This window comes from Terrapene carolina, unplaced genomic scaffold, assembly GCF_002925995.2.
Source record: "Terrapene carolina triunguis isolate 2854851 unplaced genomic scaffold, T_m_triunguis-2.0 Scaffold84, whole genome shotgun sequence".
NCBI lineage: Eukaryota > Metazoa > Chordata > Testudines > Emydidae > Terrapene > Terrapene triunguis.
Genome location: NW_020664435.1, coordinates 13759441 through 13780886, shown reverse-complemented (window position 1 = coordinate 13780886; position 21446 = coordinate 13759441). Strand labels below are relative to the sequence as shown.

Here is a 21446-nt window from a genome sequence, read left to right as displayed (position 1 = left end):
ACAGGTCCCCATACGCTCATTTCCACTGCTGTGATGAAGTGGTCTGGAGCTTGTCCATTGGACTGTATTAGGAGAGACAGGGCAAAGATGGGTCAAGAACTTGCTGTATGTTTTTCCTTACAGTTGTGCTTGTTTTAGTCATCAGTAGTCATGTTTCTTTGGTTTTGCACTTATAGGAAGATGCATATTTCAAAAGGAGGGGGCAAACAATTTTAAGAGATTAGCTTTAGGCCAGCCAGTTCATATTGATCATGACTTTTAGGGAATCACTTCCTCATTCTCAGTGGGTGAACTAAATGCTGTAACCAGGTGCCTTGCCAAAATGCCACAGGTGTGCACCGTATGAGTAGGTGAAAATGTATTTGTAAGAGGTAGAATGACATAATGCATTTATCCCAAGGTGCTCCTGTGAGTTACTAATAACTTTCAAGATATTTAACCAAATTAAAAGTCTATAAAAAAAGGAAGCGTTAACCTGGGCCTTTGAGCATGAGATAGATGGTGAGCACTCAGCTACAATGTTAATAGGTGCAGTGTAAGAATCCAAGCAGATGGTGATTATATGTATACATTGTGGGACATATATAAATGAACTAAGATCTTTGTCAAAAGTAATTAAGGTATTTGTTCTCTTTCGCATACCACTCAGCTTATATATTTCAGTACATCTCCATCTGTATTAGAAATAGTCAGCAACTGCTTGCAAACATTTCATTTGGGTGTACATGTTGTTTTTGTTTTTGTTTTGTTTTTTAAAATCATGCCTTCGGTACTTAACAATTCAAGGTTGACAAATGCCAAAATTGAATGTGGTCTCCCCCTCCCCTTGAAAATAACATTTAGGGTAAAAATTTCAAATCAGGACAGGCAAAAATGTACAACACACTGAAAAGCAGGACATACAAAAATGCATATCTGCTTGCTGTGCCCATAGAATTAGAGCAAAGTGAGAAACTGTTTTCTCATCCCACAAAATAAAAAAAGCAGATAAAATAAAAAAAGAACAAGTTAAAAATCACTTAGAAAAGTTAGATGCCTGCAAGTCACCAGGGCCTGATGAAATGCATCCTAGAATACTCAAGGAGCTAATAGAGGAGGTATCTGAGCCTCTAGCTATTATCTTTGGAAAATCATGGGAGACGGGAGAGATTCCAGAAGACTGGAAAAGGGCAAATATAGTGCCCATCTATAAAAAGGGAAATAAAAACAACCCAGGAAACTACAGACCAGTTAGTTTAACTTCTGTGCCAGGGAAGATAATGGAGCAAGTAATTAAGGAAATCATCTGCAAACACTTGGAATGTGGTAAGGTGATAGGGAATAGCCAGCATGGATTTGTAAAGAACAAATCATGTCAAACCAATCTGATAGCTTTCTTCGATAGGATAACGAGTCTTGTGGATAAGGGAGAAGCTGTGGATGTGGTATACCTAGACTTTAGTAAGGCATTTGATACAGTCTCGCACGATATTCTTATCAATAAACTAGGCAAATACAATTTAGATGGGGCTACTATAAGGTGGGTGCATAACTGGCTGGATAACCGTACTCAGAGAGTTGTTATTAATGGTTCCCAATCCTGCTGGAAAGGCATAACAAGTGGGGTTCCGCAGGGGTCTGTTTTGGGACCGGCTCTGTTCAATATCTCCATTAACGACTTAATTTTGGCATAGAAAGTATGCTTATTAAGTTTGCAGATGATACCAAACTGGGAGGGATTGCAACTGCTTTGGAGGACAGGGTCATAATTCAAAATGATCTGGACAAATTGGAAAAATGGTATAAGGTAAAGAGGATGAAGTTTAACAAAGACAAATGCAAAGTGCTCCACTTAGGAAGGAAAAATCTGTTTCACACATACAGAATGGGAAGAGACTGTCTAGGAAGGAGTATGGCAGAAAGGGATCTAGGGGTTATAGTGGACCACAAGCTAAATATGAGTCAACAGTGTGATGCTGTTGCAAAAAAATCAAACATGATTCTGGGATGTATTAACAGGTGTGTTGTGAGCAAGACATGAGAAGTCATTCTTCCGCTCTACTCTGCGCTGGTTAGGCCTCAACTGGAGTACTGTGTCCAGTTCTGGGCACCGCATTTCAAGAAAGATGTGGAGAAATTGGAGAGGGTCCAGAGAAGAGCAACAAGAATGATTAAAGGTCTTGAGAACATGACCTATGAAGGAAGGCTGAAAGAACTGGGTTTGTTTAGTTTGGAAAAGAGAAGACTGAGAGGGGACATGATAGCAGTTTTCAGGTATCTAAAAGGGTGTCATAAGGAGGAGGGAGAAAACTTGTTCACCTTAGCCTCTAAGGATAGAACAAGAAGCAATGGGCTTAAACTGCAGCAAGGGAGGTTTAGGTTGGACGTTAGGAAAAAGTTCTTAGCTGTCAGGGTGGTTAAGCACTGGAATAAATTGCCTAGGGAGGTTGTGGAATCTCCATCTCTGGAGATATTTAAGAGTAGGTTAGGTAAATGTCTATCAGGGATGGTCTAGACAGTATTTGGTCCTGCCATGAGGGCAGGGGACTGGACTCGATGACCTCTCGAGGTCCCTTCCAGTCCTAGAATCTATGAATCTATGAAAAAAGTTTTTGAGATTTTGAAAAACTTTCCTGCCTTAAAGGGTGAGGAAAAGTTGAAACCTTGAAAAATTTTTGTGAACCAAAATTCTGAAAAAATTTCAGTGCAGGTCAATTGAAACATTTTGCGTGTTGATAATTTCAAAATGTTCTGTTTGGATTTTGACTTTTTTTTTTAACTAAGATTAGCTTAAATTTCTAAAAAAAAGTCTTTGCAAACTGGAAAACTGGAATTTTTCATTGACAATTTCAATACTTTTTTTCAAAAATTTTTGAGTTGAGAAATCTGTCGAAACTAACCCTTTCTTATGAAAAGTTTGTTTCAACAAATTTGCGTTTTCTGAAGAAAAAAAAATAGAAAGTTTTTAAAAATTCTCTCTTTGCAGGTGGTGGTGTCCTTTGGCAGTGGAACTGTTTGAAGTCCACTGTACTGGCGTGTGTACACTCCCAGTGCAATGCAGAGTTCAGCTTTGTGAGAGCCTGTATGGCAACATGCATGTTTGGGGAAGGCTGGAGTGAGAGGAAGGGCTAGAAGAACTTCCAATGTACACATTCCCTGGTCTTTTCCTCCTTTCTCCAGCCAACTTAGAAGCTACATACTAGGGCCATAGACTTGACTCCAGCCAGGCCTGGCTCCAGGCACCAGCCCAGCAAGCAGGTGCTTGGGGCGGCCAAGGGGAAGGGGCGGCACATCGGGCTGTTCGGTGGCAATTCAGCGGCGGGTCCCTCTCGGAGGGAAGCACCTGCCGCCGAATTCCCGCTGAACAAGAAAGCGGTGCGGTGGAGCTGCCGCCGGAGTGCCACCGATCGCAATTGCGATCGCTGCTTTTTTTTTTTTTTTTTCCGCTGGTTGGGGCGGCAAAAACCCTGGAGCCGGTCCTGGCTCCAGCCATCAGGAGTAGCCTGAGTGGAGTGGCTCTATTACTACTCAACAGCCTTTGGAGTATGATTCCTCCACTTGTTTCCTTGGGCTGATCTCTGAGGGAAGATACATGGCTGACTACTGGGGACTAGATTTGCATCCAGACCAGTAACGGTGTGCACAAGGCACATGGTTACCCAGCTTTCATGTGGAAGTACAGAACTTAATGAGCCCAGTGGACATATGATCATATTTGAGGGACTCGCTCTTGTGTGTTAAAAAATTGGTATTGGTGAAAAAGGGAGAGTGTAAGGGTGCGTGCACACAAAGAGAGCAATATGCATATGTGTGTGTTATTCCAACCAGGAGATCATCTGGATATTTCTGTGGGCAAGTCACCCTGCCTGTAAGTTAAGAGGTTGTTTTTTTTATATTTTTGCAATCCTCATTTCAGAAGGGCTGATAGTTTTCCCACTCTTTGGGAGACACTGAGAAGCAGTCGTTTCATCACCCAGCAAAACCCTGGGGAAATTTAAATTCCTTAAAGTTAAAGATGTTTTATTCTTGGATTTCATAAAGAAAAAATGAAATGATATATGAGAGGAGGAGACAGGCTTTCCCTTTAGACATTTGTCTTGTCTTCCCTTTTTTTGGCAAAGTTGTTCCTGTCATCAATACCCTTCAAAGAATTGAGGCTGCAATTGCCCTATAGCAAAGGCAGGTGTAGTATTTTCAGTGCTAGCCAGGAGTTAGTCTTTTCCACTGTCTCCCAATATGACATGTACAAAATCCTTACAAAAGAGCAATCTTTTAACGTTGAATCTTGTATTTATATATTGACACCTTCCAATATTAAAAAAAAAAAGACGGAAAAAATGAGCTGGTCAGGAATTTTTCAACAAAACATTTTTTTGTCGGAAAATGCAGATTCAGTTTTGAATAAATTTTCTCAGGTCTAGGATGATTTTAGCCTGTGTGATGGGCAGCCCTTCAAGTTTCAGTACTAGTCCTATCACTCTGACTTTGTTATCATTGCTTGAAAGTAAAACATGGGTAAATATATAACTTCAGTGCTGCTCCACAGCTGAACAAGCCAAATTCCAGTTATTAATGCACAGCAGACTAAACAATTTTTTAGAAAGATGAAGCATCAAGTTACAGCCTTTGGCTATGTGCTGTCCAATATCTACATTATGGATGAATAACATTTGCAATGGTTTAGTGGTCAATATAAACTTTAAAAAGCTGGAGTTCTGTTAAAATAAAAAAAAAATTTATGGACATCATTTGGTTTTGCAGTTTTTTTTTTCCCAACCAACATCATGCTGTAATATTTCCATTCATGTCTTGCTAGATGAAATCCTAGGAGGCAGTTCTGGGGTTGCAAAACACATTCTGGTAGACAATTCAAATAAACGCTCAGTAGAACAAGCTAACAATGCATTTCCTCCTAGCACTGTGCTTTCTAGGGCTGTTGTTTCAAAGGCAGTCCATTCAGGTTGATCCTCCTTTTTGGGGGGGCACAACTTTGGCAGTTTCAAAACATAGTGAATACATAATAGATTTTTTTTTTTTACTTTGGTTGAGACCTCAGATTTCCTGTTACTTCACACCATATATTTTAAACGAGTCTAGAGCATCCAAGGGCCAAATGTTCAAGTGCTGAGTGCACACAGTTGTGGCAAGGGTTTCAAAAAGAATTCAGCTCCCATTTATGCAATCAAATAAGGGCCACATTTTCAAAAGTAGTCAGCACCCAGCCCGCACTGAATGTACTGAATTCTACATAATTTTTTAAAAAAAAAAAGTCTGGCTATTTAATTTGGTGCTGAAATGGGAGCTGAGTTCTTGAAAAGCAGCCCAAAAGAGTGGGTACTGAGCTCTCTTGAAAATCTGTCTGCTACTGTACAATAGGTTGACTCATAATCTTTGCTTGATTAGACAGCTGGACCTTGCCTTTGGTTGTATTATCCTCAAATTTGAGGTTTATATTTTACTTAAAATTGATGTCATTCTTAGCCTTTCTGGTAATAACTATGTGACTTTTGAACACCAGATAAGCATTCCTAAGTATTCTTCTCATCCTATGTCTAAATTTGATTACCTTGAAGTCCAAGAGCTTGGTTGTGAACATTTACCAAAGCAGCCATGAGGTCAGTGGGACTATATTTGTGAGTAACTGCTCGTCAGTGTAAGGGGTTCACAGCCTAGTTCTTAGGTAACCCCCTTCCCATGCACAATTTCTGTGGACCTCTGCCCTGCTGGCTTCTGCTGGTTACAGAAGTACCACAGTGTTCTGAGGAAGTCTGTTCTTGAGATATGTGTGGCTTAGCTGACACCCAGGAGGACTGTGAATCTTTGTGAGAAATCTTTATCTCATGAGGTTGCCAGCCTGGTTTCTAGACCACAAAATTCCATACAAGAGCAGGTCCTCAGCTGGCATAGATTGTCATAGACCTATTGAAGTCAGTGGGCTCATGACAGTTTATACCAGCTGAGGAACTGCCCCCAATAATTGGGTAATTATTCAAAACATCTTCCAGAGGAGCAGACTCTGTCACCCATACTCACACTGAGTAATACCTTTCTCCATTTCTTGCCCGGGGGCTGCTCTTGGTGTAGATGTACCACTCAATCTGTGTAACGATGGCAGAATCTGGCCTTCAATTTTTTGAGATTACTTCATCACTACTGATCACTTCTAAGCTTTTGACATGATGCGATACTTTGTCTCAGTCTCGTATTCTCTGAATAGATGCTGATGATCCATCCTTAGAGGTTTTTAAGGCCTGGCTTGACAAAGCCCTGGCTGGGGTGATTTAGTTGGGGTTGGTCCTGCTTTGAGCAGGGGGTTGCACTAGATGGCCTCCTAAGGTCTCTTCCAACCCTAATCTTTTATGATTCTATGATGCCGCTCTTAGTCAGTGTCTACTTGCTGTATTCATCTGGGTGTGCCTTAGAAATGCTTTGCTGTCAATGCTGTAACCCCTGGCCTAGTGAAACAGATTGAAATAATGCCTAACTTCTTGACCAGTCATGTACCTTCATGAAACATGCCCAGACCTTAGCTGTACCCATTCTCTTCAACCTCCTTTTTCTAGGTTCAGGTATAGGTAGCTCTGTAAAGGAGGGCAATTCGAATTTTTGTCTGTTTGTTTATTTTAATTTTATTTCTGTATTTATTTATTGCTGTTAGCCTGAGTCTGTTACTGTGTGACAGAGGCCAACCTGTGAGCCCATATTAATTCTAGATCATGGCTATTTATGAGATTTGCCAAAAAACCTGATTAACTTATTTCTGAAATCCTGCTTTCTGGTGCAGATTTGATTGTAATGAAACCTACCTTATCTAATATGAATATATCATTGAATAAACTAAGAAAACATTTTATATATTTACTATAGATTCTAAATTGAATATCTCCTTTATGTCGAGGAGAGTTTGGCATTCCTCAGCTTGAGTTACATAACAAAGTAAATTGCATTTTTCAGTAATTAGAGTTATTGTTCATCCCTTTGGATATAAAAAGTGCTCCTCCTTCCTTTTAGAGCGCTTCCAGGCAGAGTGCCAGATTAATCCTTGTGTAACTCCACTGAGTTCAGTGTGGTTACACTAACTACTTTGGTTTGATCCTGAAGCATTGGGTGTCCTCAGCTCTCATTGATGTCAGCAGCTCAGGGTGACCATATTTCCCAAAGGGAAAATGGGACACCACATGAGGCTAGCCTGAGTCTCCCCCCCCGCATCCTTGTATGGGTCCTGCCCCCCCATCCCTGCGTGGGGCTGGTGTCACGGCTTATTCAAGCCCTGCCTGCCCCTCTGCGCGGAGCTGGCATCTCAACTCCACACCCCCAGCATGTTCCTCCGCACCCCACTTTTTTGGCAAAAGTAGGCATTTTTCCTGCTTGCTCTTGCCAACTGATCAAGTTGGCAAGGGCAAAAGGGACAAATACCCACTTTTGCCAAAAAAGTTGGGGTGGCCAGGACAGTGCTTATAAAAGGGACTGTCCCAGCCAAAATGGGATGTATGGTCACCCTAAACTAGCTCCTTATACCAAGATTTCAAAGAAGATGCTTTGAGAGTGTCATGTTTCTGATTCTAGTGGTTGTTAGATAATATAGTAGCTATCAGTGAAAACTAATATATGCACACACATTCACAAAGACTGTTTTTCTTTCCTTTTTCATGTGTATGTTGATTTTTTTTTTAGCATAGATGCTAAAACTATATTAAGGTCCGAATTTTGGCCATTGTGTGCTGGTGGGATTAGTGAGAGTGACACTTGTTTTCATCCTTTATGGGCTGAATTTCAAACAATATGGGAGTTGACAATGACCAAGTATGGTAGCAGGTTCCTGTATGAATGTGGGTCAAAACATACAAAGGAAATAAGTAGTAGTTTGAGCTAGATTGGGAATCATGCAGGGAGGAAAAAAGGGATTATTATTTTTTTTGCTATTTGGATTTAACCAATATGAATTTCCCCCTTGTTGTTTATCCCCTTTGGAGTTCGAATGGATGGTCCGAGTGATATTTACTGATTTGCTATATGTCTGTAGATAGATCTGGTATTTTATAAACCATGCCAGTTTTCCGTTAATATGGTACTGTAGTTATAGTGTCATTTGACTGATGGGGAAACTGAGACAGACAGATTAAAGATCTGCCCCCAAACCACAGAGGGAGGTGGTGTCAGAGCTGACTTAGAATTAGGAGTTCTTGGTTCCCAGTTTTTCACTGAGCAAACTAGACTATCTCCTTGCTGCTGAGGATTATTCTAGACCAGAGGTTCTCAAACTGGGGAATGTAATCTTGGGCAGGAGGGGCAGGGGTGAGAAGCTGCTGGCAGCAGTGTTGACTTCAGAGCTGGGTGCCCGGCCAGCAGCCGCCACTTTCCAGCCACCCAGCTCTGAAGACAGAGTGGAGACTGGCGGCTGCTGGCCGGGTGCCCAGCTCTGAAGGCAGCACTGCCGCCAGCAGCAGTGCAGAAGTAAGGATGGTATAGTATGGTATTGCCTATTCCTTGTGTGGAAGGAGAGGCAGGTGTAAACTACTAGAGACACAAAGAAGGGGAGACCACTGCTCTAGATGAATCAGAAACCTGTGGTCAATGCTGACACTGGAGGTGAAACTTGCAGGGAACATTACAATTGCTTATAAAAAAAACACAAAAAAACCCCCTCAGGATCTTGAAGAGAAGCCTAAAGGCTTTTTCCATACCATTTACCTTCTTGAGCCCCTTCTGGGTGTAACATTAAAGAGAAACCTGTCCCTCTCTTTATTACTCTGGCGAGGGGTGGGGGAGAAGGGCTTCAGGAGTTAGGAATATTTAAATTAATTTGATCATAAATCTTTCAGCATTTTAAATGAATGACAATAAATGTTGACACTTTCTCCATGTTTTCTTGGTGTGGTCAATGTCTCAAAAATCTTTTCATAATTTTTCTGGTATGATTTCAATCTCTCCCTCAAAAAAATAAATCTGGAACCAACTTACTCAATAGTACTTCTCTGCATTACTGCAACTTTACTATGTGTTCCACAGGACAAAAATATGCATGCTTAAGCCAATTTTCAGATAGTTCAGGCACAGAATTGTATAACTAATCTGTGCACTCCCTCCCTCCCTGCAGCGAAACACACACATTGAGTCTTCATGGACGTGCGTCTAATGAACTATTGGCACACAGTTATTGGAGCTTTATGCACAAATTCAGTGATGATTTGTGCAAATTAGGGGTACACATTTGTCCATCTATACTGTCAGGGAATCTGGCCCTTAAAATCTTTCTTAAATCTAGCTGAATGACAGCTGCTACAAATAAAGTGCTGCACGCTTTGTGAAACACCCTTGGCCAAACTCCAGCCCTGCACCTCACATACCATGGCAAAACTCAGTGGCTTTGTTTTGTTTTTAATTCTGGGAGGTTGCGGGGGGAGGGCAAGGAGCAGGTAGATATTTGTGCATCTGCTGGGAAAGAGATGTTGTCTCAAAACGTGTATTCTACTTATCCTTGTTTTACTGCAAAACATCCATTGTAGATCCTTTTGATATCTGTTCTCAGACCAGACTCCTACACCAACCCGATTCCTGAAGAACTGTGAGGAAGTGGGCCTCTTCAATGATATTGACTGTTCCTTAGAACACGAGTTTAGAAAGGCACAAGAAGAAGAGAACAATAAAAGGGTATGTTTTAGTGCAACGGACTCTTTCCCTTTTCCCACCCCCTAAGTGTTTATGGATGTTGTGTGAAAGCAGGTAGACCTCCATTACCTGGTAGAACCTTTTTTGGATGGAAACTAGGTGGCACTATAGATTGTGACATGTTTTCTAACCATTGTAATCATTGATAAAAATGCATAACCAAGCTTAAATCTCCCAAAGTGTCTTAGCCAGCTTTTGATTACTAGGTCCACACTTAAGTAAACCTATGCAAACCACATGCCTCTTGAGGGAGAGACTTGGTAAAATCGAATGTTCTGACAAATAGGAATCAAGCGTGAAATCCTTTCACTTGCTAAAAGATGTTTTGGGGGGATGTGGAGAGGAAGTAGAAGAATGGAATTGGCATAGAAATACCTCTGATCTGATTTCTGCTCTTGTTAAGTATCCCCATTGTGTCTCTAGATTTACTTTTCATCACTCCTAATTTTATCTGATATAGATTGTATTTTTGGTAAAATATTCAAACTCAAGGGGAAAAAATCTAACTTATATGGCAGCGATTCTCAAACTTTAGTAATCCAAGGACCGCCATTTTGATTTTACATTTTTGGGGATCCCCAGATCAGCCCCAGGCGCCACCCCCACTCCACCCCTTCCCCCAAGGACCCACCCTCGCTCCACCTCTTCCCACCCCCTGCTCACTCCATCCCCCCTCCCTCCTTCACTCGCTCTACCCCACCCTCACTCACTTTCACCAGGCTGGGGCAGGGGGTTGGGGTGCAGAGTGCGGGCTCTGGGAGGGAGTTTGGGCACGGGAGAGGGTTGTAGTGCAGGCTCTGGGAGGAGTTTGGGTGCAGGTGGGGGTGAGGGGTGCAAGCTCTGGGAGGGAGTTTGGGTGCAGGAGGGGGTGAGGGGTGCAAGCTCTGGGAGGGAGTTTGGGTGTAGGAGGAGGTGAGGGGTGCGGGCTCTGGCCAGCCAGCTCCCAAAAACAATTGGCATATCTCTCTGGCAGTGGCTCCTAGGCGGGGAGGCCAGGGGGTCTCTGTGCACTGCCACTGCCGGTAGACACTACCCCACAACTCCCATTGGCTGCAATTCCCAGCCAATGTTAGCTGCAGAGTCGGTGCTCGGGGCGGGGGCAGTGCACGGAGACCTGCCTTAGCCCTGCTATGCCACCGGACTTTTAGTGCCTAAAATCTTCCGGTTTGGCTTCAGTAGCCTCCAGGAGATAGGGCGGGGGGGGGAGGAGTTGAGGGAGGTGGAGGAGTTGATCAGTGGGGCCCGCAGACTCCCTGGAGTACCCTCGGGGACCCCCAGGGGTCTGTGGACCCAGTTTGAGAAACACTGTTACAGGGTACAGGTAGAGAGAAACTATAGTTCATTAGATCATGTATCCCATTTCCAGATATGGACCTGGCATCCATAAAGTTAGGAGCATCTACGTCACTTTACAGTGGGCTAAGTATGCTAACTCAACCTGACCCAATATCCTTGCATTTGGGCTATCATAACGCGCGGGTATATTTGAAAGTTAAGGAGAGGTATTTCTGAGAGTTGCAAAGAGGAAGGAGGGAAGCTATGGATTGACTGGGTGATCCCACAGGAGGAGGAGGATGGAAGCCTCACTTTGTTTAGATATGTTTCAGTTCAGGGAAGCAAACAAAAGGTTGGGTGCTTATTTGAAAGTTTTAGCAACTCTCAGAAATACCTCTCCTTAACTTTCCTTTGGGCCCCAATTACCTCTCAGCAATCCTCACTGCTTCCCCCTTAATCTATCACTTGGCAAATAGGATCCCCTACTATTGAACTTCTTGTTACAGGGCCCAGCTAGTCTGATGATGATCTGTATTGTTAGTCTAATTTAGGTCTTAAACAACACTTGAGGCTAAAATAAGGGAGGTGGGAGGGAAACAACTCCCCCTTCACTGCTAAAACCAGCAGGAGGCCCACCCGTACCTCCTAACCCTTGGCTTGGGTAAGCAACAGTCCCCCATAGTGCCCCTGCCTCTTTGGCTGGGGTAGTGAGTGCTCCCAATTCAGGTTTGGTCCACATTAACCACTGTGTGGTGTCGGTCGTGCTGCGCCTTGGCTGCTGCTGAATTCAGAGTGCACAGGCTCTGGGACTGTGCATGCCGAAGTGCACCCCAAACTTATGTAATCTTAAGCAAGCAGCATTAAAGGCCTTGCAGTAGGATCTTTGAGGTACTATAGGACAACTTGTAAAGGACGAGAGCTATGGGGGTTCTTGGAAGGAGACTACAGCCTATTGCTGGGCTGTGAAGAGGAAGATGAGATGTGTTCAAGGGGTTATTTGAGAATGGTTTGGAGGAGGGAAAGAGGCTGGGGTTAGATATTGGAGAGGGAGGAAGGGAGTCCTAGCCATGCTGAGGGCAGGAAGGGGCATGCTCCAAACATGAAAGTGCCTGGGTTCTGGTTAGGGAATGGGAAAATATTCCAGCCAGTTCGGCCATTACAGACTCACGTATAGGATGAGTGTTATGAAACAGCCATGTAAAGAGAGTAAATGTGTCTAATCTTAGATTGATTAGTGCTAGTATGCAGAAAGTTGGCAGAAATAGCAAATTAGGACATTTTTGTGTGTTAATATTTCTACACAGATTATCAGTGCTGAAGAAGATTCCAGTGCAGCACCTACAGTGTGGTATTTATCTTGCAGGAATAAGAGACGAGCAGCAATCTCATGATCTTGGGCCCTGTGAAGTTAACCACAAATGATACAGTATGATGTTGCAGGGTCAGTTTCAGCTAACCAGGGGTAGTTGCACAATCTGATTAAAACCTAGACTAGGGCATCATGTTACCTGATAATTGCCAGTTGTTTGAGGTCCTCTGGAGGTCTTATTCTGCCCTCCTTCTGTCAGCCACTGGAGCTGCCATGAGCCATCTCCAGGGAGCAAAATGTGTGTTTTTCAAAAGAAAAGCAAAAGTCACAGAGGCAAGTTAACGTGTAACATTTGTTCTGTGTTTCCAATTAGCCTGCTACACATTCATTCCTACATTACCAACTGCCTGTAAGATATTAATCTGAAGCTGGCCCCACTAGGGCCATACGCAAATGCAATAGACAAAGGATACAAAGGAACGTGACTCCTTCACATGTAATACTCATGAAATGCTCTTAATAGTCCCACTCTGAAGTGCAAATATAGCTTTCTGCAGCCTTCTGCAGTGATGGTAAGTAGGTTTAATGTGAGCAGCCCAGAGATGTTATGCATGACTGAGAAAAGGCTTCCAAAATATTTTGGATTAGGAGATTCTTTTACATCGGACTATGAAAAAATATATGTTTATTTTAGTTTACTTCACAGTGGCTAAAGAGAAAACAGCATGACACAGAGATCCTATGAGAAAGAAGACAATTGTTTTTTTTTTAACTTGCAAGTTTCCTTATTTGAAAACTTCAAGGCTACAGTCCAGTAGATTATTTTCTTTTTAAAACATGAGACCATGTGCAATCCACAGAGTCATAGAAATGTAGGGCTGAAAGGGACTTTGAGAAGTCATCTAGTCCAGCCTGCTCTGCTGAGGCATTACACCTAGGCCATCCCTGACAGGTGTTCATCTAATCTGTTGTTAAATACAGGCAGGCCTCGACTTTACGACATTTGAGTTACGACAAACGGTACTTGTGACGCTTCTACATGGATACCTTGATTCGACTTACAACTACAGGTTTCGAGTTTACAACACTCGGTCCAGCAATGGAGTAGATTGCGGTTCTGAGTTCCAATTTACAATGCAATTGTAAGGAACTAATTGTGTCATAAGTCTGAGGACTACCTGTATGTTCAATGACAAGGATTCCACAGCCTCCCTCGGAAGCCTATTCCAGTGCTGAACTATTTTTATAGTTAGAAAGATTTTCCTAATATCTAACCTAAATCTCCCTTGCTGCAGATTAAGCCCGTTACTACTTATCCTACCTTCGGTGCACATGTAGAACAATTGATCAACGTCCTCTTTACAACAGCCCTTACATATGTGAAGACTGTTATCATGCTTCCACCCCCCACCCCACCCCAGTCATCTTTTCTCAAGACTAAACTTTAACCTTTCCTCATAGGTCAAATTCTCTAAACCTTTTATCATTTTTGTTGTTCTAGTCTGAATGTTCTCACATCCTTCCTAGAGTGTGGTGTGAAGAACTATATGCAGTACTCCAGCTGCGGCCTCACGAGTGCCAAGTAGAGTGGGAGAATTACCTCTTGTGCCTTACTTATGACACTCCTGTTAATACACCCAAGAATGATATTAGCCTTTTTTGCAACTGCATCACATTGTTGACTCATATTCAATTGATGATCCACTATAACCCCTAGATCCTTTTCAGCAGTACTACTGCCTAGCCAGATATTCCCGCATTTTGTAGTTGTGCATTTGATTTTTCCTTCCTAAGTGTAGTATTTTGCACTTGTCTTTATTGAATGTAGTTTTGTTGATTTCAGACCAATTCTCCAATTTGACAAGGTTGGTTTTGAATTCTAATTCTGTCCTCCAAAATGCTAGCAACTCCTCCCAGCTTGGGGTAATCCGCAAATATTATACGAATACTTTCCACTCCATTATTCAAGTCATTAATGAAAATATTGACTAGTACCAGACCAGGACAGATCTTTGTGGGACCTCACTAGATATATCCTCCTCCCCCGCCAGTCTGACAGCAAACCATTGGTAACTACTCTTTGAGTACAGTCTTTCAATCAATCTTTCACCCACCTTATAATAATTTCATCTCTAGACCACATTTCCCTAATTTGCTTATGAGAATGTTATTTGGGACTGTGTCAAAAGCCTTATTAAAATCAAGGTATATCACGTTGACAACTCTACTCCTTCCCCCCATCCAGTAGGCCAATAACTGTGTTAAAGAAGGAAAGTAGATTGGTTTGGCATGATTTGTTCTTGACAAATCCATATTGGCTATTCCTTATAACCCTGTTATCCTCTAGATGCTTACAAACTGATTGTTTAATAATTTGTTCCAGTAGCTTTCCAGGTATGGAAGTTAGGTTGGCTGGTCTAGAATTCCCTGAGTCCTCTTTGTTCCCGTTTTTAAATATAGATACTATATTTGCCCTTCTCCAGTCCTCTGGTACATCAACCGTCCTCCATGAGTTCTCAAAGATCATTGCTTCAGCTAATTCCTTAAAAAGCAACAGAGAGTCCTGTGGCACCTTTAAGACTAACAGATGTATTGGAGCATAAGCTTTCCAACAGATGTATTGGAGCATAAGATGCGTCTGACGAAGTGGGCATTCACCCACGAAAGCTTATGCTCCAATACATCTGTTAGTCTTAAAGGTGCCACAGGTCCCTCTGTTGCTTTTTACAGATCCAGACTAACACGGCTACCCCTCTGATACTAGTTCCTTAAGTATCTTAGCATGACTTTCATCAGGCTCTGCTGATCTGAATGCATGTAACTTATCTAAATATTCTTTAACCTGTGCTTTCCCTATTTTGCATTCCTTCCCCCTTGTTATTACTATTAATTATGTTGAGTCTCTGGTTGCAATTTTCCTTTTTAGTGAAGACTGAAGCAAAAGAGGCATTAAACACCTCTGCTTTCTTCATGTCATCCATTTGTAGCTCTCCTTCCCCACTAAAGGGAAGATCTACACTTTACTTCATCTTTCTCTTGCTCCTACTGTATTTAGAGAATCTCTTCTTATTGCCTCTTATGTCCTTTGCGAGGTGTAACGGATTTTGTGACTTAGCCTTTCTGATTATGTCCCTACCTGCTTGTGCTATTCTTTTGAACTTAGATTTTGTCCATGTTTCCACTTTTTGTAGGATTCCTTTTCAATTTTACGGTCATTAAAGAGCTTATGATGGAGACATATTGGCCTCTTACTATTCTTCCTATCTTTCCTTCACGTCAGGACAGTTTGCTGTTTTTCTTTTAATATTGGCTCTTCGAGGAACTGCCAGCTCTCCTGAACTCCTTTTTCCCTTAGATTTTCTTCCCATGGGACCTTACCTACCAGTTGTCCGAGTTTGTCAAACTCTGCTTTTTTTGAAGTCCAGTGTTCTTATTTTGCTGCTCTAATTCCTTCCTTTCCTTAGAATCATGAAATCATTTCCTGATCACTTTCACCCAAATTGCCTTCAACCTTCAGATTCCATGAGAATTTCTGTTTTGATTAAATTGGTTATGTGGTGAATTGACACTCCAAATTAGTCGTGAAAAGCTGCATGCTGTATCCTTAGGTTTGGCAGAATTTGATTTTTTTAAAAAATAATTTTGATGGATAATATTAATGGGTTTTTTATTTTTAAGCATTATTTTTGATTTTTATTATTTTAAATTTTCACAATTGAGGGAAATTACGGGAGGTCAGACAATAGGAAGGGTCAGACAATAATTACTTAATGACAGTAGACGCTGAGGTTAAAAAAAATAAAAGCTTTATAATCATTAAAACACAAATTGTCAACATCACATGTCAAAACATATAAAATAAATATTCTTAAATCAAATTCAAATAAGTTCTCAAGCAGCATTTTTCTTACTTTCCTGTCTGTAAATTTCAATTATTATCGATGGAAATATTTTTCGTTGGTTTATATGTAGGCTATGAAATTGGCATTTACTGACTTTTAGCAATAAAAATCTAATCCTTCCAAGTCTATGTATCCTACAGCTAGTGCACTGACTCTTTTAAGGCAAGGTGGTCTTGTAGACGAGACACTGGACTGGGACTTAGGAGATCATAGTTTGTTCTTTTCTCAGCTCTGCCCTAGACTCCCTGTGGGACTTTGGCCAAGTCAATCTCTCTCTGCGTCAATTCCCAATCTATGAAATGAGAATAATAACCTTTCCTTTCCTCCCTCTATTTGAACTGTAAGCTCTTTGGGGTAGGCACTCTCTTGCTATGTGTTTATGATAGTGCTAGTGCAGTGGGCCCCCAATTTTAGATGAGGCCACTAGGCACTGGTGTAGTACAAGTAGTAATAATTGACCTCCAAGACCTGAATTTGGAATGACAAAAAGAAAGTAACAAGTGGAACTTGGTGGTTTCTTTCTACTCTCCAAAGATGCTTGTTGTCAAACCGCTTGGGTAATTTGGCATAATCTAATGTAACTGGAAGTTCCTGCTCAAGAGAGGCTAAGGCCTGGAAGACAAGGGATGCTGCAGGTCCGGATTAAGTGTATTGACAGAGCCATGTGGAAGAAGCTTTCACAGCATCTGGCTGCACTATTCCTGATTCAAACATCCTGACCACTAAATTTACTAACAAAATTAAAAAAACAACAAAAATAAATTACCTTCTGGAAGCAGGAAAAGGAAAAACTAAACACCCAGTGGTGCCCAGGCCAGGGAGCCATCTATGTATCTTTGACACTAGACAGCAATTCATGGCTATGCCTCTGAGTCTGCAACCCAAATCAACATGGTAGGCAGTGTTGGCAGATCAGATTATTGTCCCAGCCTGCAAGCATGAGGTTTTAGATTTACACTGATCTGAGCATTAAGTATCCAAAGCATTTGTCACAGGTTATATTTGCAGCCATATGACCCTGGATAGGGCTTGTTGGCAAATCTGCTCATGAGCATGGGTCTGAGAGGGCAGTGCCAAAGATGGGAAGAACCGATATCCATCTCCTACCAATTAAATGAACTTAGCCCATTAAAACTCACCTGCATTCTGTACAGGTTCAAACCATGTTCTGTTTAATGCATACTAGAACTGGGAAGCATGTGGTAGCTCAGCATACAGTGTAATTTTGAAATTTTCCATCCAGTATCTCTGGATATGTCTACACAGGAACGAGACATCCGTGGCTGGCCCATGCTAGCTGACTTGGGCTTCCGGGGCTCAGGCTGCAGGGCTGTTTCATTACTGTGTAGACTTCTGTGCTTCGGCTGAAGCTTGGGCTATAGGACCCTGCAGGAAGTCTACATAGCAATGAAACAGCCCTGCAGCACAAGCCCCGCGAGCCCACGTCGGCTGGCATAGACCAGCCACGGGTTTTTCTTTGCTGTGTAGACATACCCTCTGTGTTCCAGGAGTGTGCGAAAGCCATGGTGGTGGGGTGGGAGATAGTTCTGTTGTAACATCATTCGTTACCCCATCGACTCAGGAAGCAAAACGTTAATATTCTCTTCTTCTATTGCATTAGCCAGGATTACTGTGTTCTGTGCTAGGCACCTCATTACTAGAAAGGTTTTGACAACTTGGCAGGAGTCCAGTAAAAAGAAACCAAAAAAATGGGGTTTTGGTGGTGGAATGATTGAACTGTAAGGAAGGATTTAAAAAACCGAAGTATGTATAGTTTGGCTACATGCCAACTAAGAGAGGACATAACAGGGCTTGCCCCTTCTTCCAGCTCCCCCAGCATATTCATTACACCAGCTGAGATTCTTACACATTGGTAGAGTGTAAATAGATCTAAAGGAGGCTGTGTCTTTCTGACGCCACCTTACCAATCAACAGTAAATTTGGCCTTATGATTCTGTGATCACTAGAATATATAGTATCAGATATTCTCTGAACTCTTACCAATAGCATACGTCACAGCAAGGGGGTTGGGGGGACAGGAAAGTCTAGCACCAGTTGCAGTGAAGAACATGGAACCTGACAACATATTGGGTAGGCATATTTTTGAAAGGAGAGAAAGTTTAGCTGCTCCTCTGCCCCCGTCCCAGGTTCAAATTCACCTAATATAATCCTGGCCTAGAGGTTTGTATATATTTTAGAAGATAAACAGGAAAACAGATCTTGCCTGAATAAATGGGTTTTTGGTTTGTTTTTATTTATTTATTTTTTTAAAGAAAAGAGACCGCTGTTGTTCTGTCAAGAAACTAACAGATAGATGGCAGTGCCACAATTCTGAAGAAAAATATTGGATTTAAAAGAACATTCCTTTTGCCACACACATTTAAAACTCGGACGCAAACAATATAGGCTCCTCCACTGACTTTAGTGGCAACAGGAACAGACCCAAAGTGTGGAACCATCTCTAGTGAATCCTTCAGAAATTAGCGGCTGAAACCAGCAATGGGGGCTATTAGGTGTCTTTTGGCAGGCAAAGAACCACATTAAACTGCTAATTGTGTGCCTGGGGCCCAGATACTACAGTGAAGGGCTGGGGTCCCTGGGCACGGGCCCCGTTGGCCCACTGGCTAATCCACCACTGTGTATACTGTATTAGAACTTACTTGCAATGGTATTGGCAAAGCGGTTTATACACTATAAATTTTCACCTTAGCAAGTATATGTTAACAAGCTTCAGTTGTAAAAAGCATGGTGCTTGAACACAGACACCTTAGAAATATCTAAGATAAATGGTATGGACCTGGTTAGGAAAGAGCAAACAGATAATACTGTTTGTCAAAAAGTAATTTTTTAAAGCGTTTATCATGGTTCATTTTGGGCCAGTATATTAGTTTGCAGTTAGTCCTAGTCACATACAATAATCTTGATTTGATGCAAAATGCAATAGCGTTTATTTGTATGACGATCCTGAAGCTGATCGTTCCACTAGTGAAGCGTGACTGCTTGGGAGATTGGATGAGGAATGTTGTTATAGTTTCAGTAAGGAATTGCTGAAGTTCTGATAAAAGGTGTCTAAGGGCTAGTCCACTAGAAGTGCTACATCGGCGCAGCTGCACCGATGCAGCTGTGCCATTGTAGCGCGTCTGGTGCAGACTTTCTGTGCTGATGGGAAAGCACTCTTCCATTGGCATAATAAACCCACCTCCACGAGAGGTGCTAGCTATGTCGGCAGGAGAAGCTTTCCCGTCAACATAGTGCTGTCCACACCAGTACTTAGGTTGGTGTAACTTGCGTCACTCAGAGGGGTTGGCTTATTCACACCCCCGAGCGAGGTAATTATGCCACAGTAAGTGATAGTGTAGACCTGGCCTAAGTGAACCAGAAAACAGCAGGCATGGAACATGTGTGATGATGGTTGGTTTGTTTGATTACAGATTTAGCACAGGGCATTTAGGAGAAATAGCCACCTTCCAAGAAGTGTGCTCCCCCTAAATGATTTAAGAGCAATGCTTAGCAACAGTCTAGAAAATGTATAGGTACAAGGTTATGGCTGTGTCTTCTGGGGCCATTGGGCAAAACGTTCCAGATTCACTCTTCTTTAACTTTGGCTTTTTAGGAGACAGTGTGAACACTGTTGGCACCTGCAATACTCCAAAATGTGGCAATCTGGAACCTTTTGAGTATGATGATCCCTTTGAGCATTTACTCCATCTCAACACCATTCCCATTAGCTCCCTACTTCCGTTGTGAATGTCCTGAAGCCACAGCATGGCTGCTGAAATGGAACAGGACAGAGAAGTGTGGTATGCTGATGGTAAACATAAATTTGTTAGTCTCTAAGGTGCCACAAGTACTCCTGTTCTTTTTGCGGATACAGACTAACACGGCTGCTACTCTGAAACATTTCAGAGTGAAGTATTCCAACCCAGTCTGACTCCTTTTGCTAAGTAGTACAAACAAACCCTAAGCTCACCCCCAGAAAACTCTTGACTGCTATGCAGAACTACCTTATGGGTTATTCCCATTCTGATGCCAGGGCCCCATTGTGCAAGCAGAGCTGTCAATATATTGGTCATGGGAGCTATTGTCCAAGGGATAAATCAGCATGTTCAAGTTTACAAAGTAAAAAATCACCCCCCCGAAAAACCCAAAAGGTATCAATATTTCAGTCCCCAAGCACTAAGGGCAAAGTCTTTACATGTTAAAAGGCATCCAGTGCAGCCAAATCCTCCTCTGGGTGATGCATTTAGGTATTGAAAAGGTGCCGTCTAGCTAGGTTAGAGGGGTTTTTGCTCGAGAATTTATAATTATGTATTTAAAATAAACCCTTTAGTGGTAAAGCTGTTCATTTGTCAGGCTTCTTGAGTCTGATACAATTTTCCAAGGACTTTTCATGCCTCATCATGTGAATTCATTGCTTAAGATAAAGCACCTAGGTACTCAGGGGCCCACCATCACTTTATCTGAACACCTCATACTTAAGAATGAACGTATCCTCACAACATCCCTGTGACTTAGTAGGGAGTGTTATTGTTCCAGCCTTACTAGAGGAAGAACTAAGGCACAGAGAGGGCCAGGTTTTCAAAAGTATTTAGGTACCTAAAGATGCAGACATGTGCCCCGTCTGCACCCAAGTCAAAAGCTCCCAAGCAAGTTAATGCCCAGTTCCTGTTGAAATCAAGGGTACGGAGTGAGAAATCAATGCAAGCTAGGCACTTAACCAGTTTAGGTACTTTTGAAAATCCCACTAGGCATCTATTGACATCTTTAAGTGCCTAAATAGCTTTGAAAATCTGTCCCAGAGAAATTATGTCATTTTTGTCTAAAATCACACAGGAAGTCTGCCTTAAAGCCTGGAATTGACTCCAGAGCTCCTGACTCCTAATCCAGTGCCCTCCACAGACATATATGTATTAAAGATTATGTGTGTTTAGAGGCTGATGACATACACCTCCACTCTCTCTCCTTCATGGGTGATCTCACTGAATTTTAATCCTTTTTTTCCTCAGTTTGCCACGGTGGATTTGTATAAGAATTCTGCTGTTGGCATTTCTGCCCCTTGGATAGGTGATCCCTGTTTGATGGATGTATTTGTTGCCCTGTCAGGTATTTAGCACACTCTACTATGGCACAAATGGTTGCTTTTCTGTTCAACTGCACAGGAAGGCCATGAAGACAACACAATTCGTGAGACAGGCTTGCAGAAGTATTCACAAGGTTTGCATTTCACTCACATCAGGGTGGCAGTTTACCTTCTGCTGACAGGCTGGATACTTATTTTTCTTTGTAGCAATGGGTTCTGTTTGAATGGATTT

At 42.1% G+C, this 21446-nt stretch overlaps 1 protein-coding gene across 2 annotated transcripts in view; it reads left to right on the top strand.

The window, feature by feature from the left end:
- CREB5 (cAMP responsive element binding protein 5) overlaps positions 1–21446 on the top strand; it is a 353979-nt gene that overhangs the window by 54573 nt on the left and 277960 nt on the right. For both annotated transcript variants that reach the window (XM_026649400.2, XM_026649399.2), the window contains exon 4: positions 9509–9630. In XM_026649400.2, the coding sequence (XP_026505185.1) occupies positions 9509–9630 (122 nt within the window). The remainder of the gene's footprint in view (positions 1–9508; positions 9631–21446) is intronic.